We start from the raw sequence: 21,408 nt of genomic DNA, 5'->3' as shown, positions 1-21,408 counted from the left end.
TTCATCCCTCCCCCTGGCTCCTCTGTGATAATGGCCCTTCAATGTGAATATTCATTTTGGATAGTGTCATTTCCATACCTAGGCTGGGCATCTTCAACACACTGCTAACGTATTTCCACATAGGCTGCAGAGTAAAATCTGATTTGCCACATAACACATGGGTTTTAGGGATGCAATCCTAAGGTCAGATACAGCCTATTTGAAATCTTCCTAATATTTGATACTTGTAGTATGATTTTAATGAGATGCATTATTTGAAACAGGGCACTGAACACAAACAGAGATGAATAAGCTTTTGTAGATGATCAAATACCAATCTGTCCTTCATAAAGTTTGTGGATGAGGAAAGGCTATAGACATCCCCTTGTAAATGATCTACAAGAAGGTGAATTTCTAAGAAAACAAAACCATAATGAAATGTTGAAGACTGCCTAGGAGGTAACAAGGGTACTTTGGGGGACATGCCAGCTCTGATGAGAAATAAACAATAGTTAAGCATCCTTCCACTGTCTCTTCTCTGTGTACCTGCCCCACTGGAAAATCTTGACTTGCAGTGAGCCACAGGCACATGTATAGCTGTTCAGGAATGTTCCGTCATATGGAGGGTAGCAGAGGCTCACAGGGCAGGTTATTTATCATACACCAAATATATGAGAGAATTCTCAGACTAAAGACATTATATAGGTTATTAAAAGGACAGTGCCAAGTGATATTGAGGAAGTAAGGTTGATCGTCTCTGTGAAGACTTATAGAATTGTTTTAAAACTGGATGTAATCCTGTATTTGAAACCATCAGTCACCTCGTAGGTGCAAGAAAAAGCTGGAAGATTTCAAGGCTATGCAGACATTCCCAGAAACAATCCCAAGCAATGAAGAGACTTACTGTCATCAATTATAATAATTGCTTTTCATTGAGCACCGTAATAACATATGGGAGAGACTCCGAGTGCCCGTCTCTGTCTTGTCTAGCTCGCCTTCCTGGCTGGTTCATTCGTAGTTAGACAGAAGCCAGTGCATCTTTCCCATGCTTCTGTTTCTGTTCAGCACTTAACGTCTGTTGTGATGTGGAGCTACAAGGTGTAAGCAGCTTGGATTCCTGGCTGAGGTGAAAGCCAGGACCCGCTGCGGATTAGCTTATTATACCATCACAGAGTACCACAAACTGGGTGACTTTAACAATAGAATTGTATTTTCTCACACTTCTGGAGGCTAAATATCTAAGATCAAGATGTTAGCCAGTTTGATTTCCTCCCTGGCCTCTACATGGTTTGCTAGTGGCAAGAATTCTGTGAATTCTTCCATGCTTGTTCCTCGGTCTGTGTGTCTGTATCTTAATCTGCTCTTCTTATGAGGACACCAGTCACACTGAATATGATCCTAACCATAAGAGCTCATTTTACCTTAGTTGCCTCTTCAAGGCTCTGTCTCCAAATACAGTCACATCCTGCAGTCCTGGGGTTTGAGACTTGGATATATGAACTTGGAAAGAGGGGTGCAATTCAGCCCATAACACCCTGCCAACTTCAATCCGAATTTATGTGCACAAAAATGAACTTGTGGTAAGCCATTGTACTTTCAGGGAATTTTTTCTGTTCCAACAGCTTACTGTTACTTAATGTGACTACTGGAGTGCTCCTCTTCCTTTTCCTAGGGTTACTTCAATATTTTACTTAAAAGTAAATAGTGCACGTATTTTTCTTGCAAGAGTTCTAAAAATACATAGAAATTGCATTCTTTCCATTACAAAGTTCCTCCAAAACTCAGCCTCCTACTCAGAAGTTCGCACAAGTAACAATGGGGCCGTGTAAATTTTAAAATACGATTTTTGATTTCTGCCTTTCATAAACATTATATACACATATATGTACATATACACACACATGTGTAATGATATAATGATATGCATATAGATCTGCCACTTACCTTTGCCACTATTATAGGTTCAATTGCCTGTTCCGCAAAATTCTACATTGTGGCATTGATTTGGAGATAGGATTATTTCAAAGACAATCATGTTAAAATGAGGTTATGAATGCTGGCCTTAATGGAAGTCGCTATAAAAAGGGGATATTTGTACATAGAGATATGAGTAGAGAGATGACAATGTGAGTAGACACGGAGGGAAGACAGTTCGGTACAAGGCACAGAGAGAAGCCTGGAAAACATCCCGCAATCACAGCCCTCATAAGGAACCAATCTGGTGTACACCTTGTTCTTGGGCTACCAGATTCCAAAACTGTGAGACAATGAATTTCTGTTGTTTTGTCATCCAGGTTATGGTACTTTGCTATTGCAACCCTAACATGCCGTGATACTCACTTATTAAAATGTACCCAGCATCTTTCCATGACAGCACATAGAGATCTGCCTTACTTTGGCAACTTCTCCCGAGAATGCCAATTTATTTCTGCACAATAACAGACTGGACCTACCTCCTCCTGATGAACATGTATTTGCTTTTTCTTTGTGGCTAAAATTAATACAAATATAATCAACATATTTGAGCATAAATTCTGGGACAAATGCATAAAATTCCTTAGAAGGAATACATATCAATGTGGAAGTTGAGGAGAAGTGAACAGGGTATGAATTATTTTATACCTTTTAAAATGTTACTGACTTTTTCTCCTAAAGATTTCACCAATTAATTTCCCTACACATTTGTTTATGTGGAAATGATTCATTTGTTGTCAAACATATTTTATCAGAATTTTAAACCTTATTCAAACATATGGCTGAAAACCCGAGGTGAGTTTGGGTTTGGTAATGACTTTTTTAGATGCATCACCAAAAGTTTGGTCAAACTCACAGGTGCAAACCCTAGTTGACCTTGAGTTTGGTGGTGACTTTTTGAGATGCAACACCAAAAGTGCCAACATCTAAGAAAAGAGATATAAATTGCACTTCATTAAAATTAACAACTTCTACTCTAAAAGACTCCTAAGAGAAAGAACAAGCCAGAGATTGGGATAAATGTTCTGTGACACACATATCTGATAAAATAGATATATTTAAATATGCACAAAATGCCAAAACCCAGGCATAAGAAAACTGAAACCCCAATTTAAAATGGACAAAAAATTCTAAGCAGTTACCCCACCAAAGGATATATAAGAATATTAAGGAATCATAAAGAATTATTCAATTTCTCTTATGATTTTGCTGTGTGTCCCCACCGAAATCTCAACTCAAATTTTAATCCCCACATGTTGAAGGAAAAAAAGTTGCCATTGGATTGGATTTGGGATGAGACAAAGGGAGAAATCAAGCACAAAAGTATAAATTGTGCCACCTTTGATGTTAACAAATATCACATGAAGACATATTTTGGTTTTTCCATTTTTTGACAGCCTTCATATGTATTTTGTAACCTCTCTTACACACACTCAAATGATTCTTATTCCCTGAAATCTGGGAATGCCCTCCCCTCCTTCAACCTGGTGCCCAACAATTCTACATTCATGGCACCTATGGTAAACCTCCACTGGCAGTGGCAGTATCTTCACTGAAGGCTGAATCTAAGTGAGAAATAGGAACTGAAGGTGAGTCATTTGGGGTATGTTTGGAGAAGGGTTGTGTTCACTCCTTTAAAAGGCCCCTGACACTCCCCACGGATTCAATCCCACATTAGTCCCTCTCTCTTCTGGACAGGAGAATTATTTCCAATACCAGGAGGTAAAAGGACAGGTTGCCATTTTCTTTTTACTATTCATAAGAAATGCTCCCTTCTTGGGACCTCAGAAGAAAAGCTCCATGAGGATAATTCCCAAGGACATGGAGTCAGAGCTGGAATTTACACACCAGCTGCCTCCCAGTCTGGCAGAAGAGCTTCCTTGTCTGTGGATTTCCACCTTGAGCGCTGAGGTTTGATGATCCACCAATCCTGGCTATGAGCAGAGGCCAACTGCCCCTGGGACACGGAGACAAAGCTAAGGAAGGAAGTCAGCTCATGCACAGCTGAGTTGATCCTGACCATACTGGGTGGACAGAACCCAAATCCTCAGGGAAATCTCTGGCAAAGCCACAAGTCAACCTTTTTTGGAATCTCAGAACTCATGAATCCTCCTGAGCGTAGTGTCAGGAGTAAGATCAGCTGAACAGAAGTATGTGGAGCTCTTATCCATGTGGAGAGGGAGATAGGCCTCTACTCCTATCATGTGAGCAATCTGGCACTGCCACTAAGTTAGTAAAGTGTTTGTGAACCTGGTCAGTGTGTCTGTCATCAACACAACAGCCGTCCGTCATGACTTTCTGGAATAGAACTGCTCAGGTTATATTTCTTGAATCCCCAGAGTTCCAGAGGGCAGCAGGTGGACGGGTCAAGTAAGAGGGGGAATAAATCCATCATGGTCCCAGGTAGCCTTCCTCAGCTACTATTGAGATCTAACTTCTACTCTCAAAAAGCAAAGGCTTATGAAAGCAGCTAAGGCTCCTATGGCTGAGACAAGGGGGTGAGAGGACGTGACATTTTCTCTGTTCCTCTTTGACTTACATCATCTCGCTCCTCTTGTTACTGAAGTGACCATTGACCCCAGGATCTTTCAGTTCTTTCAACTCCAGCCTTACTGATGCTCTAATTTACTCATAATGGTGACTCACTAAAAGATAATCTATACAAAGACTTATTTATTTTTCTGTGCATTTCTGTGTTTTTGAAGTTTTTATAATAAACATTTTTAAAGTAGGTATTAAATATCCCTATAATGGCATATTTGGATAATACGAAAAAGGGTTCTACTTACATCAAAATTTTTATATGGATATTTAGTTGTTCCACTGATACTTATTCCAATAAGACAGTCTCCAGCTCTAAAGCTGCAACACTTTTTAATCAATTAAGCTTGCATTCATACATTCTGTTGGTTTTGTTTTTCAGGACTTTCCATTCAGTTCCATTGGTCTCTCTGTTAATCCCTTCACCCAAATCTCAATCTCTTCATTACAATAGCTTCTTTTGAATTCTTACTATCTGGTGGATGAATTGCTCTTTTTCAAGAGTGTGTTGACTATGCTTGGCCATTTGCATGTCTTTATATTTTAGAATCAGGTGATTCACAGATGCCTTCATGTCCAAAGAAATGATAGGTTAGAGGTTGTATTTTCTTTATTTTCATATTCATTGCTGCTGCAGAAAAACAAAGTTTATTTTTCCTGTGTTGATTTTATACCTAAGAAGTTTATATATTTTCATCTATTAATAAGCTGAGTGTTCCGCTGTTGCTGGTGGTATGCACATTTGAGCACAGATTCCGCTGCTGCTGCCCCAGTGAAGCACTTTAGACAGCAACTCCCAGCAGAGTGTTGTGGTCGGTGGACAAGGAACACCTCGGTATCTCCAGCAGAGCAGTTGCTTTACATCACAGGGACAGGGAACAATGATGTGGGCCTGGTACCAGTTCCCAAAGGTGAAGCACACAGCCCAAGAGTACTGACCTGAGCTTTTGCCCCCTAACATCTTCCAGAAATGAAGCCTCTTGACAAAACCCACTACCTTCAAACCCTCAAGCGTATCAGCGAGTATAAAATAATATAAAACCCATTCAAAGTATAGTAACTTCAAATAGCAAAGGAACATCAGCCCACACAGATACGAAAGAACCAGCACAAGAACTCTAGCAACTCCAGAAACCAGAGCCTCTTCTTCCCTCCTCACTACCACACTAGTTCTGCAGCAATGGTTCTAAAGCAGGGTGAAATGGCTACAATAAGAGACAGAGAATTGAGAAACTGGATAGGGACACAGATCATCAAGATTCAGGAGAACGTCAAAACCAAATCCAAGGAATCTAAGGAATCCAATAAAATGATATAAAAGCTGAAAGATGAAATCACCATTTTAAGAAGGAACCAAGTGAACAGATAAGGCCAAAAAACTCACTAAAGGAATTTCATAACGCAAGTAAAAGTATTTACAACATAATAGACCCAGCAGAGGAAAAATCTCTGAGCTTGAAACCAGTTCTCTGAATCAACTCAGTCAGAAACAAATATAGAGAAAAAGGAATAAAAATTAATGCCTCAAACCTCCAAGAAATTTGAGATTAGGTAGTGAGACCAGTCCTGCAACACATTGTCATCCCTAAAAGACAGGGAGAAAGAAGAAGCAACTTGGAAAACAAATTTGAGGGTATCATTCACAAACCTTACTCCACCCCTGTTGGATGGCCAAGCTTCAAATTCAGGAAATCCTGCGAATCTCTGTGAGATACTATACAAGACAACCATCCCCAAGTCACATAATCATCATATTCTCCAATGTCAAGATGAAAGAAAAAATATTAAAGGCAGCTAGAGAGGAGGAACAGGTCACCAACAAAAGGAACGTCATCAGAGTGGACGTCAGGTGGATAAATGTCAGGTGATATTTATCCTGGTAAATATCAACACTTCTCTCTGAGTAAATCATCATTTACATAGTACTTGCGTATGCTTATGGGTTACATGAGGTACTTCGACTGTAGGCTTGCTATGTGTAATAATCACATCAGGGAAATGGGTTATCCACAAGCATAGACATTTACCCTTTGTGTTTCAAACAATCCAATTACACTCTTTTAGTTATTTCAAAAAGTACAACTAACTCATTTTGACTATGGTCACCCTGCTGTGATAGCAAATACTAGGTCTTTTTGATTCTCTCTAACAGTTATTTGTAAACATTAGGCATCCTCACTTCTCCCCCAGGCCCCCTCTACATTTCTCAGCCTCAGGTAACCATCCTTTTACACTTTATCTCCATGAACGCCATTGTTTTGACTTTTAGCTTCTACAAGTAAGCGAGAACATGTGAAATTTGTCTTTCTGTGCCTGGCTTATTTCACTTATCATAATGACCTCCAGTGCCACACATGTTGATGAAAACGACAGGCTCTCATTGCTTTTATGGATGAATAGTACTCCATTGTGTATATGTGATACAATTTCTTTATCCGGTCATCTGCTGATGAACACTTAGGTTGTTTATAATCTTGGCTATTGTTAATAGTGCTGCAGTGGACATGGTTGTGCGGGTATCTCTTCAGTGTACTGATTTCCTTCATCTTGGGTGAATACCGAGGAGTAGGATTACTGGATAGTATGGTAGTATTGTTTTCATTTTTGGAAGAGTCTCCAAGCTGTTCTCCATAGTGGTTTTACCAATGTGCATTCCCACCAACAGTATAAACAAACTGTCATACACCTATACAATGGATTACTATGCAGCCATAAAAAGGAAAGGCCTCCCAGACATGGAAAGACGGGTATGAACATGAAAAGCGTGTTGCTAAACGAAAGAAGTTACTCTGATTCCTTGGTTATAAATTACTCCTATTTCAGTTATCCAAGCTATGGTATCCTTTTTATGTTAAGATTCCTGGCCAGGAGCAGTGGCTCATGCCTGTAATCCCAGCATTTTAGGAGGCTGAGATAGGTGGATCACCAGAGGTCAGGAGTTCAAGACCAGCCTGTTCAACATGGTGAAACCCCGTCTCTACTAATAATACAAAAAAAATTTAAACTTAATTACCTCTTCAAAGTTTGTCTTCAAATACAGTCACATTCTGGGATACTGGGTTTGAAGACTTGGATATATGAGTTTTTGGAGTGAGTCATAATTCAGCCCATAACACCCTGCCAACTAAAATCAGAATTTATGTGCCAAAAAATAAACTTGTTGTGTTAAGTCATGTAAATTTCAAGGATTTTGTTGTTGTTGCTCCATGAGCTTACCCATATTTTATCTTCCTACTGGACTGCTCCTCATGCTTTTCTTAGGCTTATTTCAATATTTTCCTTACAAATAAATACTGCCTATATTTATGTTGCAAAATTTAAAAAAGAGGTAGAAATCACAATTCTCCCCTTTGGAAAGTTCCTCTAAAATTCAGCCCCCTATTCAGAAGTTTCCACAATTAACCATGTGGTGTTTACATTTACAAGCTGATTTAGAATTTTGAGAAAGTTTTTTTTTTATATAATTTATACATATATGAGCGTGTGTCTGTGTTTACAATTACACATAGGTAATAATATACATATAGGTCTGCCACTTCCCTTTCCACTATTATAGGTTCAGTTGCATCCCCACTAAAATCTTATGTTGAAGTTTACATGTGGCATTATTTGGAGTCAGGATTATTTCAGAGGTAAGTAAGTTCAAAGTGGTTATTAAAGAAGAGCTGGGATTATTCTTACTGAAACAATTCCAAAAAAATTGGAAAAGGAGGAACGTCTCCCTGACTCATTCTATGAGGACAACATCATCCTCATACCAAAACCTGACAGAGACAGACAAACAAACAAAAAAGAAAACTTCAGGTCAATATCCTTGAAGAACATTGATGCAAAAATGCTCATCAAAATACTGGCAAACCGTATCCAGCAGCATATCAAAAAGCTTATCCACCAGGATCAAGTAGGCTTGATTTCTGGGATGCAAGATTGGTTCAACACATGCAAATCAACAAATATGACTCATCAAATAAACAGAAACAAAGATAAAAACCACGTGATTATCTCAACAGATGCAGAAAAAGTTTTTGATAAAATTCAGCATTCCTTCATAATAAAAACTCTCAATAAATTAGGTGTTGAGGGAACATACCTCAAAGCAAAGTCTTAGGATACAAAATCAATGAACAGAAATCACTAGCAGTCCTATACACCAATAACAGGCAAGGTGAGAGCCAAATCACGAATGAACTTTTTTCACATTTGCCACAAAAGGAATAATATAGCTAGGAATACAACTAACAAGGGAAGTGAAGTATCTCTACAAGGAGAAAGACAAATCTCTGCTCAAATAAATCAGGGATGACACAAGCAAATGGAAAAACATTCCATCCTCAAGGATAAGAAGAATCAGTATCATGAAAGTGGCCATATCGCCCAAAGCAATTTATCGATTCAATGCTATTCCCACTCATCTTCTACTGACATTCTTCACACAACTAGAAAAAAAATTTTTTGAAATCCACATGTAACCAAAAAAGAGCCCAAATAGCCAAGGCCATCCTAAGCAAAAAGAACAAAGCTAGAGGCTTCACGCCACCGGAATTCAAAGTATACTACAATCTAAAGTAACCAAACAGTATGGTACCGGTACAAGAACTGACACATAGACCAATGGAATAGAATAGATAACCCAAAATAAGACTGCACACCTAAAACCATTCTGAACTTTGACAAACGTGACAAAAACAAGCAATTGGTAAAGGACTCCCTGTTGAACAAAGGCTTGCCTTATGCAGAAAATTGAAACTACACCCCTTCCTTACACCATATACAAAAATAACTCAAGGTGGATTAAATACTTCAAGGTAAACCCCAAAACTATAAAATCTTTAGAAAACACCTAGGCAATACCATTCAGGAAATAGGCACGGGAGAAAATTACATGACAAAGATGCTAAACATAGTTGCATCAAAAACGAGCATTGACAAACAGGATGTATTTAAAGTAAAGAACTTCTGCAGAACAAGAGAAACTATCAACAGAGTAAACAGACACCCCAGAGAATGGGAGAAAATTTTTGCAATCTGTGCACGTGACAAAGGTCTAATATCCAGCATCTCCAAGGAATTTAAACAAATTTACAGGAAAAAAAACACTCCATTAAAATGTGGGCAAAGGACATGCACAGACACTTTCCAAAAGAAGACATACATGCTGCCAAGAAGCATATGAAAAAAGCTCAACCTCACTGATCACTAGAGAAATGCCAATCAAAACTCCAGTGAGATACCACCTCAACCAGACAGAATGGCTATTATTAAAATGTCAAAAAATAAGAGATCATGGTGAGGTTGTGGAGAAAAAGGAATATTTTTCCTCTGTTGGTGGGAGTGTCAATCAGTTCAACTGTTGGGGAAAATAGTCTGTCAAATTCTCAAAGACGAAGAGACCAAAATAGCATTCACTGAGCCAGCAAACCAATTACTGGGCATATATTTAAAGGAATATAAATGGTTCTATTATTAAGACATATGCAAGTGTATGTTCAATGAGGCACTATTCACAATAGCAAAGACACGGAATCAACCAAATCCCCATCAATGATAGACTGGTTAAAGAACATCTGGTATATATATACCGTGGAATACAATGCAGCCAGGAAAAGGAATGAGATCAGGTGTTTTGCAGGAAAATAGATGAAGCTGGAGGCCATTATCCTTGGCAAAGTAACAGAGGGACAGAAAACCAAATGTCAAATGTTCTCACTTATAAGTGGGATCTAAATGTGGAGAACACACGGACACATAGAGGGGAACAATGCACACTAAGGCCTACGAGAGGACAGAGGGTGGGAGGAGGGAGAGGGTCAGGAAAAATAACTAATGGATATTGGCTTAATACCTGGGTGACGAAATAATACATATAACCAACCTTCATGAAGACAGCCATCTACAAGGCAGGGAGAGAACCTGGAAAACATCCTCTCCTCAGAGCCCTCAGCACGAAACAACCTTGTGTACACTTTGCTCTCAGACCACCAGACTCCAAAACTGTGAGAAAGTCACAAAACTCTGGAAATCCAATCGTGAGAAAAAAGAAAACCGAATATAAAATGGGCAAGATAATCTGAAAAGATATGCCAGCAAAGAATATATACGAATGGAAAATAAGCACATAAAACTGTCGAATGTCCTATGTCATTACAGATATGCAAATTAAAACAACTAGGAGATAGCACTCGACCCCCAGGAGAATGGCTGACATCCCAAACACTGCAACATCAAATGTCGACGTGCATTTTGAGCAACAGGAAGTTTCAGGCACCGTTGGTGAGATAGACCTGGAGGAATCGTGAATGCATATTGCTAAGTGAAAGAAGAATAGCTAAAAAGGCGACATAATGTAAGATTCCAGTCATACAATACTCTGGAATGGTCAACTATGAGTACACTAAAAATATCAGTCGTTTCCACGGGCTGATGGGTAGCGGGTGGGACATGGGGAATTGATAAATAGGTGGAGTACACAGGAGATTTAGGATGGTGACATAATTCTGTATGATAACGGAATGATGAATATTTGCCATTACACACGTATCAAAAGTATAGCATCCACAATGTTGAGTGAGTCCTGATGTAAACTGTGGACTCGACTTAATAATGAGGCATCAATAGAAGTCAAATAAACTGTACCAAGTATGCCATAATAATACAAAATGTAAATAATAGGAGACACTGTGTGTGTGTGTGTGTGTGTGTGTGTGTGTGTGTGTGTGTGCATGTGCATGCATGGGGCAGGGCAGGAGGATGGTGTAGATATTTAGGAATTCTCTGTACTTTTGATGAGGTTTTCTCTTTGTATTTTTGGATTAACAATGCTCTAAAAATGAAGTCTGTTAGTTGTTTAAAAGATGCAAATGATTTGAACAGACATTTTACCAAAGAGGATATACACACTGCAAAGAAGCATATAACATCATTTGTCATTAGGGAGATGTAAACAAAATACAAAAAAAAATTGGAATGCACACTTGTTTGAATGACTACAATCTGAAAATCTAAAATGCCAAATGTAAGCGAGGATATGGAACAACGGGTATTCTCATTCCTTGCTAGTTGTAATGAAAAATGATACAGCCACACTTTTAAACTCGTATTTTATGAACTTACGCATATGAGAAATTGTGAAAGTTAAAACAATGTGAACTGAAAAGAGAGCATAGTTGCTAGGAGCTGTGGAGAAGTGTAGTGACTGACCTCAAATCGGATGCGCACAGGACTTTTAGGGTGATGGAACTGGTCAGTATGGTACTTGGGAGGTAAAGGTAGTACTCAATGCATTTGCCAAAACACATATAACTTCACCTCATAGTTAAATCTGATGTGGGTATATTAAAACATAAACACGAATTGGATTTTTTAAAAGGATTCCAGGCTGCTGAACAGATGACGGTTTTCTTCTGGGACAAGAATAGGCAAAGAAGCAACAATGAGAAAGCCTTTGACATAGGCTAAGTGAGAGCTGATATTAACTTCACACACAGCAGTAAAGGGGAAGGATTCGGAATGGATTTGAGAGGATTACAGAAGAATGGTTGCTGTCTGGACAGAAGAGGGAGGGAAGATAGACCCTCGGAGGCCCAGTCCCACTGTGGATGGATGCGATTCTGCCTCTCTTCCACCTTGCAGGTCTCAGGGATGGGTGGGGCTTATTCGGAGGTGAAAGACTCAGCTGGCTAGAGGCAGGCAGCCCAGGCAGTTTCAGGAGTCCAGGCACAGCACCTAGGAAGGTTGGAAGGGAACACCCATGGATGGTAGTGCCCCTCCCATGTCCCTGTGCCTGTGGCCAGCTCTGGAGGACATCAAGCTTGCCAGACGTACAACTTTCTGACTTCCATTTTAAGAGTCAGCCAGAGAGGCCGGGTGCAGTGGTTCACGCCTGTAATCCCAGCACTTTGGGAGGCCGAGGAGGGCGGATCACGAGGTCAAGAGATCGAGACCATCCTGGCTAACACGGTGAAACCCCGTCTCTACTAAAAAATACAAAAAGCTAGTCAGGCGAGGTGGCAGGTGCCTGTAGTCCCAGCTACTCGGGAGGCTGAGGCAGGAGAATGGTGTGAACCCGGGAGGCGGAGGTTGCAGTGAGCTGAGATCTGGCCACTGCACTCCAGCCTGGGCGACAGAGCGAGACTCCGTCTCAAAAAAAAAAAAAAAAAAAAAAAAAAAAGGAATCAGCCAGAGTAAAAGATTTCTCTGAGGAGGGCAGCTTCAGTTAAGCAGAGGGAGGAACGCCAGGGCTGGCCACTTAATGAGAAGAGAACTCTTTGAAAGGACGGAGACCTCCCACCACTAAGCACCCAGCACTCCCCACCTACTACCAGTTTCCGAGTCTGGGGCTCTGCCTGCCATCTGTGCTCCCTTGTCTTATTCTGGAACCTGGTCTGCTGATCAGCTTGTCACTAAGGGTTCTTGTTGTGAAGGCTGCGGCCTGCTCCCAGGGCTGTGGCCTGGAGTCAACTGCTCATCCCCTGCCATAGGCCATTCCTACTCTCTGCAGACGTTCCCTGCATGCTCCATCCCTCACCCAGCATCCTCTGTGATAACAACAGCTCTTTGATCTAAATGTGCGTTTTGGACAGTGATGTTTCAATACCCATAATGGGAATCTTCAACACACTCTCAAAGCATTCCCAAATAAGCTGGTGAGTAGATCTTATTTGCCACACAATATACTGGTTTTAGGGATGGAATCCTAAGGTCAGAGACAGAGATTTGATATCATCCTGAAATTTGATATTAGGAGTAGGATTTTTAAAAGATGTATTATTTGAAAGAGGCCACTGAACACATACACAGAGGAATGAATTTTCATAGGTGATCCAAAACCAAAGCTTCCCCATAAACTTTGTAGAAGAGACTATAGAAATCACTTTGTAAATAAACAACTACAAGAAGCTAAATTTCTAAAAAGCAAAACTACCACAACATTCTGAAGTACACCCATGATGCGAACAAGGGTTCCTTGGCGGACATGCTAGCTCTGATGTAAAAAGAAAGCAGTAGTGCACTATCCTTCCCCTGTCTCTTGTCTGTGTAGCGGCACCACAGGGAAATTCTGGTTTGCAGTGTGTCACAGGCACCTGTGCAACTGTAGGAACGGCCAGTCACTGGAAGGTAGCAGAGGTTCACAGGGTAAGATATTTAGCATACATCAAAAGAATGAGAAAATTATTAGCCTAAAGAGATTTTATAGCTTACTAAAATGACAGTGTAGGCCGGGCATGGTGGCTCACGCCTGTAATCCCAGCAATTTGGGAGGCTGAGGCGGGTGCATCACCTGAGGTCAGGGGTTTGAGACCAGCCTGGCTAGTATGGTGAAACCCCGTCTCTACTAAAAATACAAAAAAATTATCCAGGCGTGGTGGTGGCCACCTGTAATCCCAGCTAGTCGGGAGGCTGCAACAGGAGCATCACTTGAACCTGGGAGGCAGAGGTTGCAGTGAAACCAGATGGCACCACTGCACTCTAGTCTGGGTGACAAGAGTGAGATTCTGTCCACCTCCCCCCTCCAAAACAAAAAATGACAGTGCAGAAATTGGTATTGAGGAAAAAAGGTGGAGCCCTCCCTGTGAAGACTTAAATAATTGTCTTAAAAGTAGATGTAATACTGTATTGGAACTCGCAATTTCCTACTAGGATCTGAAAATAGTTGGGAGAGTTCACGGCAATGTTTGCCTTCCCAGAAACTCTTCCAAGAAATGAAGGGACTTATCGTCATAAATGTTCATAGTTGCTTATCATTGAGCAATGTCATGGTTTATGGGAAAGACTACAAGTGCCCATTTCTATCGTGTCTGCCTCTCTTTCCTGGATGGCGTATTTGTAGTTAGGGAGAAGCCAGTGAAACAACTCCATGCTTTCTTTTCACTTCAGCAGTTACCATAGGTTGTGATGTGGAGCTCAAAGCTGGAAGCAGCCTTGATTCCTGGATCGCGCGAGAGCCGAGACTCATCGTGTATTTGTTTATTATCCCATAATTACCACAGGCTGGGTGGCTTAAACAACAGAAATTTATTGTCTCACATTTCCGAAGGCTGAAAATCCAAGATCAAGAGGTTGGCTGATTTGGTGTATCCTGTGGCTTTGTTCTGTGGCTTGGAAATGGCTCTGCCTTCTGACTGAATTCTCACGTGGTTAGTACCTGGTATGTGTGTCTGTGTCCTAATTTCCACTTCTTATAAAGACATTAGTTATATTGAATAAGGTCCTACGTATATGACTTTTTTGAACCTTAATCACCTCTTCAAAGGTTCTATGTCAAAATATCCAAGGTTTAAGACCTTGGATATATGAATTTGGGGCAGGGGCACAATTCAGTCCATAACACCCAGCCAACTCCAATCAGAATTGATGCGCATCACAGCAACCTTGTTGTGTAAAGCCATTTAAATTTCAGGAATTTTTTTTTCTGTTCCATCAGCTTGCTGTTTCTTTATGTGACTACGGCACTGCTCCTCTTCCTGTTCTTAGGCTTACTTCAATATTTTACTTAAAAGAAAATAGTGCATATGTTCTTGTTGCAAAAACTTCTAAAATTACATATCAATCACAATTTTCTCCTTCATAAATTTTCTCTAAAATTCAGTCTCTCACTCAGAAGTTACCACAATTAACGATGTGGTTTGTAAAAACTAAAACCTGATTTCAGACTTTTATACACATAGATGTGCATATATATGTATATGTATATATATATGCACACTATATATCTATACATGGGAAATGATACACATATAGATCTGCCACTTGCCATTACCACTATTCTAAGTTTATCTGTCTCCTCCCCAAAATCGTATGTTAACCAAATATGGCATGATTTGGAAACAGGATCATTTTAGAGGCAATCAAGTTAGGTAAGCTTACTAATGAGGGCCTTTATCCGATATGACTAAAGTCCTTACGAAAGCGGGAAATTTGGATACAGAAATACGTATAGAGATATGATAATGTGAACAGACATGGGGTAAAGACAGCCATCTACAAGGCACAGAAAGAGGCCTGGAAAACATCCTTCCTTCATAGCCTCAGAAAGGACCAACCTTGCATACACCTTGCTCTTGGACTGCCAGAATCCAAAACAGTGAGACAGGAAATCCCTGTTTCTATCACCCAGCTTGTGGTAGTGTACTATGGCGTCCTAACAAACCAAAATACTTGCTTATTACAATGGATGCAGAAGCTTTCCATGAAAACACATATAGATTTATGTTACTTTTGTAATAACTCCCTAGAATTCTAATTGATTTCTGTGAAATAACAAATTGAACAAATCTTCTCCCGATGAACATATATTCATTTCTCCTTTGTGACTGTAATTAATAGAACTACAATCAACAACTTTGAACATAAATTCTTGGGCAAATTCATGTCATTTCTTATACAAAAGTCATATGAATGTGGAAACTGAGTCAAAATAAACAGAGCATGAATGTTTTCTATTTTTTAACATGTTGCTCACTTATTTCCCAAAATGTTTCAGCAATTAATTTTCTACAAAATAAATGTATATGAATACCTTACATTTTCACACACATACTTTATCAATCTATTGAATTTTGGTCAAACTTACGAGTGCAATCTTTATGGGTTTGGTCACCTAACAATTTTAGATGAAACACCCAAAGCACCAACCATCTAGGAAAAAAGAGATAAATTGAGTTTTGTTAAAATTAACAAATGTTATTCTGCCAAACACATTGCAAAGAGAATGAAAAACAAGACAAAGGCAAGGATAAAAGATTTGTGAAACCAGCCTCTGACAAAAGACATACATTAAAATATACACTAAACACTTAAGATCCAACTGTAAGAAAACAAAAAGTCTGATTTAAAATGGGCAAAAAAAAGAAAAAAAGAAAAAGAAATCTGAACAGGCACCTCACCGGAGAATATATATGAATGACAAATAAATATAAGAGAAGGTTTTTAACATTATTTGTCATTAAGAAATTGCAATTTAAGGCTGGGTGTGGTGGCTTGCACCTGTAATCCCAGCACTTTGGGAGGCCCAGGCAGGCAGATCACGAGGTCAGGAGATCGAGACCATCCTGGCTAATGTGATGAAACCCCGTCTCTACTAAAAATACAAAAAATTAGCCGGGGGTGGTGGCACATGCCTGTGGTCCCAGCTACTCTGGAGGCTGAGACAGGACAATCGCTTGAACCCAGGAGGCGGAGGTTGCAATGAGTTGAGATCGCACCACTGCACTCCAGCCTGGGCAACAGAGTGAGACAGCGTGTCATAAAAAAAAAAAAAAAAAGAGAGAGAGAGAGAGAGAGAGAGTAAAGAAATTGTAAATTAGAATTAGAACAACCAGGGGATAGCACTAGATACTCATGAGAATGGCTGAAATCCATTGGACTGAAACAACAAATTCTGACAAGTATGTGGAGCATCAGGAACTGTCCGTCCTTGTTAGTGGAGTGGCATAGACATAGAGGAATTGTGAAAGCATCTTGCTAAGTGAAAAGAGAAAATATAAAAATGGCTCATAATTGATGATTCCAACCATATTCTGGAGCAGGTAACTGTGGATACAATGAAAAGTTCAGTGGTTTCTGGGGCCTCGGAGGTGGTAGAAGTTGGAAGGGGAGAGATGAATATGTGAAGCACACAGGAGATTTGGGAAGAGGAAACAATTCTGTATGTTACTGTAAGGGTGAATACTTATCATTATACGTTTGCCAAAGCCAACATCACGTGCAACACTAAAACTGAGTCTTGATGTAAAATGTGGACTTTACTTAATGATGTAGCAATACAGGTCAATCGATCCGAGCAAATGTGCAACATTATTACAAAATGTAAATAATAGGAGTTGCTGTGTGTGTGCAATTGCAGCAAATGTGCAACATTACAAAATGTAAATAATGTGAGTTGCTGTGTGTGTGTGTGTATGTGCGTGCATGCACACACAGGGTGTGGGGGAGTGGAGATACGTGGGAACTGTGTGTTTCTTATGAAGTTTGCTTTCTGAATTTTCTGATCAGCAATATTCTGTCGGGCACAGTGGCTCACGCCTGTAATCCCAGCACTCTGGGAGGCCGAGGTGGGCAGACCACGAGGTCAGATCGAGACCATCTTGGCTAACACAGTGAAACCCCGTCTCTACTAAAAATACAAAAGAAAAAAAAAAATTAGCCAGGCTTAGTGGCGGTCGCCTGTAGCACCTGTAGTCCCAGCTACTCCAGAGGCTGAGGTAGGAGAATGGCATGAACCAGGAGGCAGAGCTTGCCATGAGCAGAGACGGCGCCACTGCGCTCCAGCCTGGGGGACAGAGCAAGACTCCATTTCAACAACAACAACAACAAAAACAAAGCCAATGATGTGAACAGACACTTCACAAAAGAGAATATACCAATTGCTAAGAGGCATTTGAAAAGATGACCAAATTCATTTGCCATTAGGGAAATGCAAAGGAAAACCAGAAAATATTACACTGCACACTTACTAGAATGACTCTAATCCAAAAATCTTAAAATACCAAATGTCATAGAGGTTATGGAGCAACAGAGATTCTCATTCTTTGCTGGTTAAAATGAAAAATGATACACCCACTCTCTTAGAAGTGAATATTGCATGAACCTATTCATATGATATTCTGCGAAAGTTACAACTCTAGGAACTATTAAGAAAAACAAAACATAGCTTCTAGGGCCTTGGGAGAAGTGTAGAGATTGACGTCACAGGGGAATTGTAGGCTGATGGAACTGGTCAGTATGATACTTGGGTGGTACATACAGGACTCTATGCATTTGTTACAATGCATATAACTTTACATAATAGTTAAATCTGATGTGTGTAATCTTAGAAAATTAACTATGGTTTGGAATTTGTAAAAAATAATGGGCTGCTGAAGAGACAATGGATTTTACAGGGATAAAGAGAAAAATAAACAAAGGAAGCAACCATAAGGAAACTGTTGCCATAGTCTAGGGGAGAGAAGATGCTAGTTTCACCCAAAGCCGTAGTAACAGAGATTGACCTAAGTAGATGGATTTGGAATGAACTTTAGTAGTTGAGGGAACAGAAGATGCTGTTGCATTGGACGGGGGTTAAGATAAAGAAATGGAGGCATCCAGCACACACACACACACACACACACACACACACACACACAAATCTTGCCACTTTTACTATTAACAAAAGTGAAATCGAGCCATGATTTGGTTCTTATGGTTTATTGTTAGAATTCATGTATGTTTTATAACCTCTCTGATACACAGGTAAATGTTACTTCTTCCACAAACTATGGGAATGCCCTCCCCTCCCCCAACTCCATGATCAACAAATCTACATTCATGGCAACTATGGTAAACCTTCACTGGCACAGGCAGCATGTTCCCTGAAGGCTGAAACTAAAGTGAGGAAAAGGACCTGAAGATAAGTCATTTGGGGCATGTTTAGAGAAGGGTTGTGTTCACTCCTTTAAAAAGCTCCCTGACACTGACCCACTGATTCAATCCCAAGATCATTAGTCCCTCTCTCTTCTGGACAGAATTCCTCCCAATACCAGAAGATAAAAGGATGGGCTGCCATTTTCTTTTCACCTTCCATAAGAAGTGCTCCGTTCTTGGGACCTCAGAAGAAAAGCTCCATGAGGATAATTCCCAAGGACATGGGGGCCAGAGCTGCAATTTACCCACCAGGTCCCTCGCAGGCTGGGAGAAGAGCTTCCTTGTCTGTGGGTTTCCACTTTGAGTGCTAAGGTTTGACGATCCACCAATCCTGGCTATGAGCAGAGGCCCACTGCCCCTGGGACACTGAGCCAGAGCTGAAGAGGGAAGTCAGCTCATAAACGACTCAGTTGATCCTGGCCGTAGTGGGTGGACAGAACCCCAACCCTCAGTGAATTATCTGGCAAAATCACGTGTCAACCTCTCTTGGAATCTCAGGGCTCCTGAATCCTTCTGAGGGTCCTGTCAGGAGTAAGAGCAGCTGGAATTCCTTTCATGTGGACCTCCAATCCATATGGAGAGGGTCTTAGGCCTCTACTCCAATCACATTTGGGCAAGCTGGCACTGGCTCTAAGTCGATAAACTGTTTGTGGACCTGGTCAGGTTTCTGTCATCAACACGACATCCCCTGTTCATGACTTTCTGGAATAGAACTGCTTGTGTTGTATTTCTCGGATCCCTAGAGTTCCAGAGGTCAGCAGAAGGACTGGTCTAATAGGAAGGGGAATAAATCCATCATTGTTCCAGGCAGCTTTCCTCCAGCCATTGTTGAGTTCTAAGTCCTACTCTGAGAAAGCAAAAGGCTCTTGAAAGTAGCCAGACCTTCTATTGGTTGAGACAAGGGAATGGAAGGAGCTGCCATTGCCTCCCTTCCCGTTTGACTCATATTATCTTGCTCCCTTCTGTTACTGACAGGATCAACATCCCCAGCCTCTTTCAATCCTTTCACCTCTATCCTTACTGATGCTCTAATATATTTTTACTGCTGACTCCATAAAAAATAATCTAAACAAAGACTTATTTATTATTCTATATATGTCCAAGTATATTTGAAGTTTCTTATTTTATTTTTTGGAATACAGTATTTTTAAAGTAGGCTTTAAATCTCCTAGTAACAGTTTTGTGTATAGGGTGAAGAAGGGTTCCACTTAAATTAGGGTTTTTATATGGATACTCAGTTGATCTGCTGACATCAATTTCAACAAGGCTGTTCCATGCTCTGAAGCTGTGAATTTTTTTTTTTTTTTTTTTTTTTTTTTATTATACTTTAAGTTCTAGGGTACATGTGCATAACGTGCAGGTTTGTTACATATGTATACTTATGCCATGTTGGTGTGCTGCACCCATCAACTCGTCAGCACCCATCAATTCATCATTTATATCATGTATAACTCCCCAATGCAATCCCTCCCTCCTCCCCCCTCCCCCCTCCCCATGATAGACCCCAGTGTGTGATGTTCCCCTTCCCGAGTCCAAGTGATCTCATTGTTCAGTTCCCACCTATGAGTGAGAACATGCGGTGTTTGGTTTTCTCTTCTTGTGATAGTTTGCTAAGAATGATGGTTTCCAGCTGCATCCATGTCCCTACAAAGGACGCAAACTCATCCTTTTTTATGGCTGCATAGTATTCCATGGTGTATATGTGCCACATTTTCTTAATCCAGTCTGTCACAGATGGACATTTGGGTTGATTCCAAGTCTTTGCTATTGTGAATAGTGCCGCAATAAACATACGTGTACATGTGTCTTTGTAGTAGACTAATTTATAATCCTTTGGGTATATACCCAGTAGTGGGATGGCTGGGTCATATGGTACATCTAGTTCTAGATCCTTGAGGAATTGCCATACTGTTTTCCATAATGGTTGAACTAGTTTACAATCCCACCAACAGTGTAAAAGTGTTCCTATTTCTCCACATCCTCTCCAACACCTGTTGTTTCCTGACTTCTTAATGATTGCCATTCTAACTGGCGTGAGATGGTATCTCATTGTGGTTTTGATTTGCATTTCTCTGATGGCCAGTGATGATGAGCATTTTTTCATGTGTCTGTTGGCTGTATGAATATCTTCTTTTGAGAAATGTCTGTTCATATCCTTTCCCCACTTTTTGATGGGGTTGTTTGTTTTTTTCTCGTATATTTGTTTGAGTTCTTTGTAGATTCTGGAAATTAGCCCTTTGTCAGATGAGTAGGTTGCAAAAATTTTCTCCCATTCTGTAGGTTGCCTGTTCACTCTGATGGTAGTTTCTTTTGCTGTGCAAAAGCTCTTTAGTTTAATTAGATCCCATTTGTCAATTATGGCTTTTGCTGCCGTTGCTTTTGGTGTTTTAGACATGAAGTCCTTGCCCATGCCTATGTCCTGAATGGTACTACCTAGATTTTCTTCTAGGGTTTTTATGGTATTAGGTCTAACATTTAAGTCTCTAATCCATCTTGAATTAATCTTCGTATAAGGGG

The 21,408-nt window shown here is 40.2% G+C and overlaps 1 protein-coding gene across 1 annotated transcript in view; it reads left to right on the top strand.

Annotated features, from left to right (window-relative positions):
- The first annotated feature begins 4,243 nt into the window (after positions 1 to 4,243).
- The window catches only part of LOC115898642 (melanoma-associated antigen C1-like), a 30,685-nt gene continuing 13,520 nt past the window's right edge, over positions 4,244 to 21,408 (top strand). Inside the window, 1 exon segment of the mRNA XM_030933662.1 lies at positions 4,244 to 4,323. Coding sequence (XP_030789522.1) covers positions 4,244 to 4,323 — 80 coding nt within the window.

The sequence above is a fragment of the Rhinopithecus roxellana genome, chromosome 7 (assembly GCF_007565055.1).
Source record: "Rhinopithecus roxellana isolate Shanxi Qingling chromosome 7, ASM756505v1, whole genome shotgun sequence".
NCBI lineage: Eukaryota > Metazoa > Chordata > Mammalia > Primates > Cercopithecidae > Rhinopithecus > Rhinopithecus roxellana.
The sequence above is the reverse complement of the archived record's forward strand: the minus strand, read 5'-3'. Positions and strand labels throughout refer to the sequence as shown.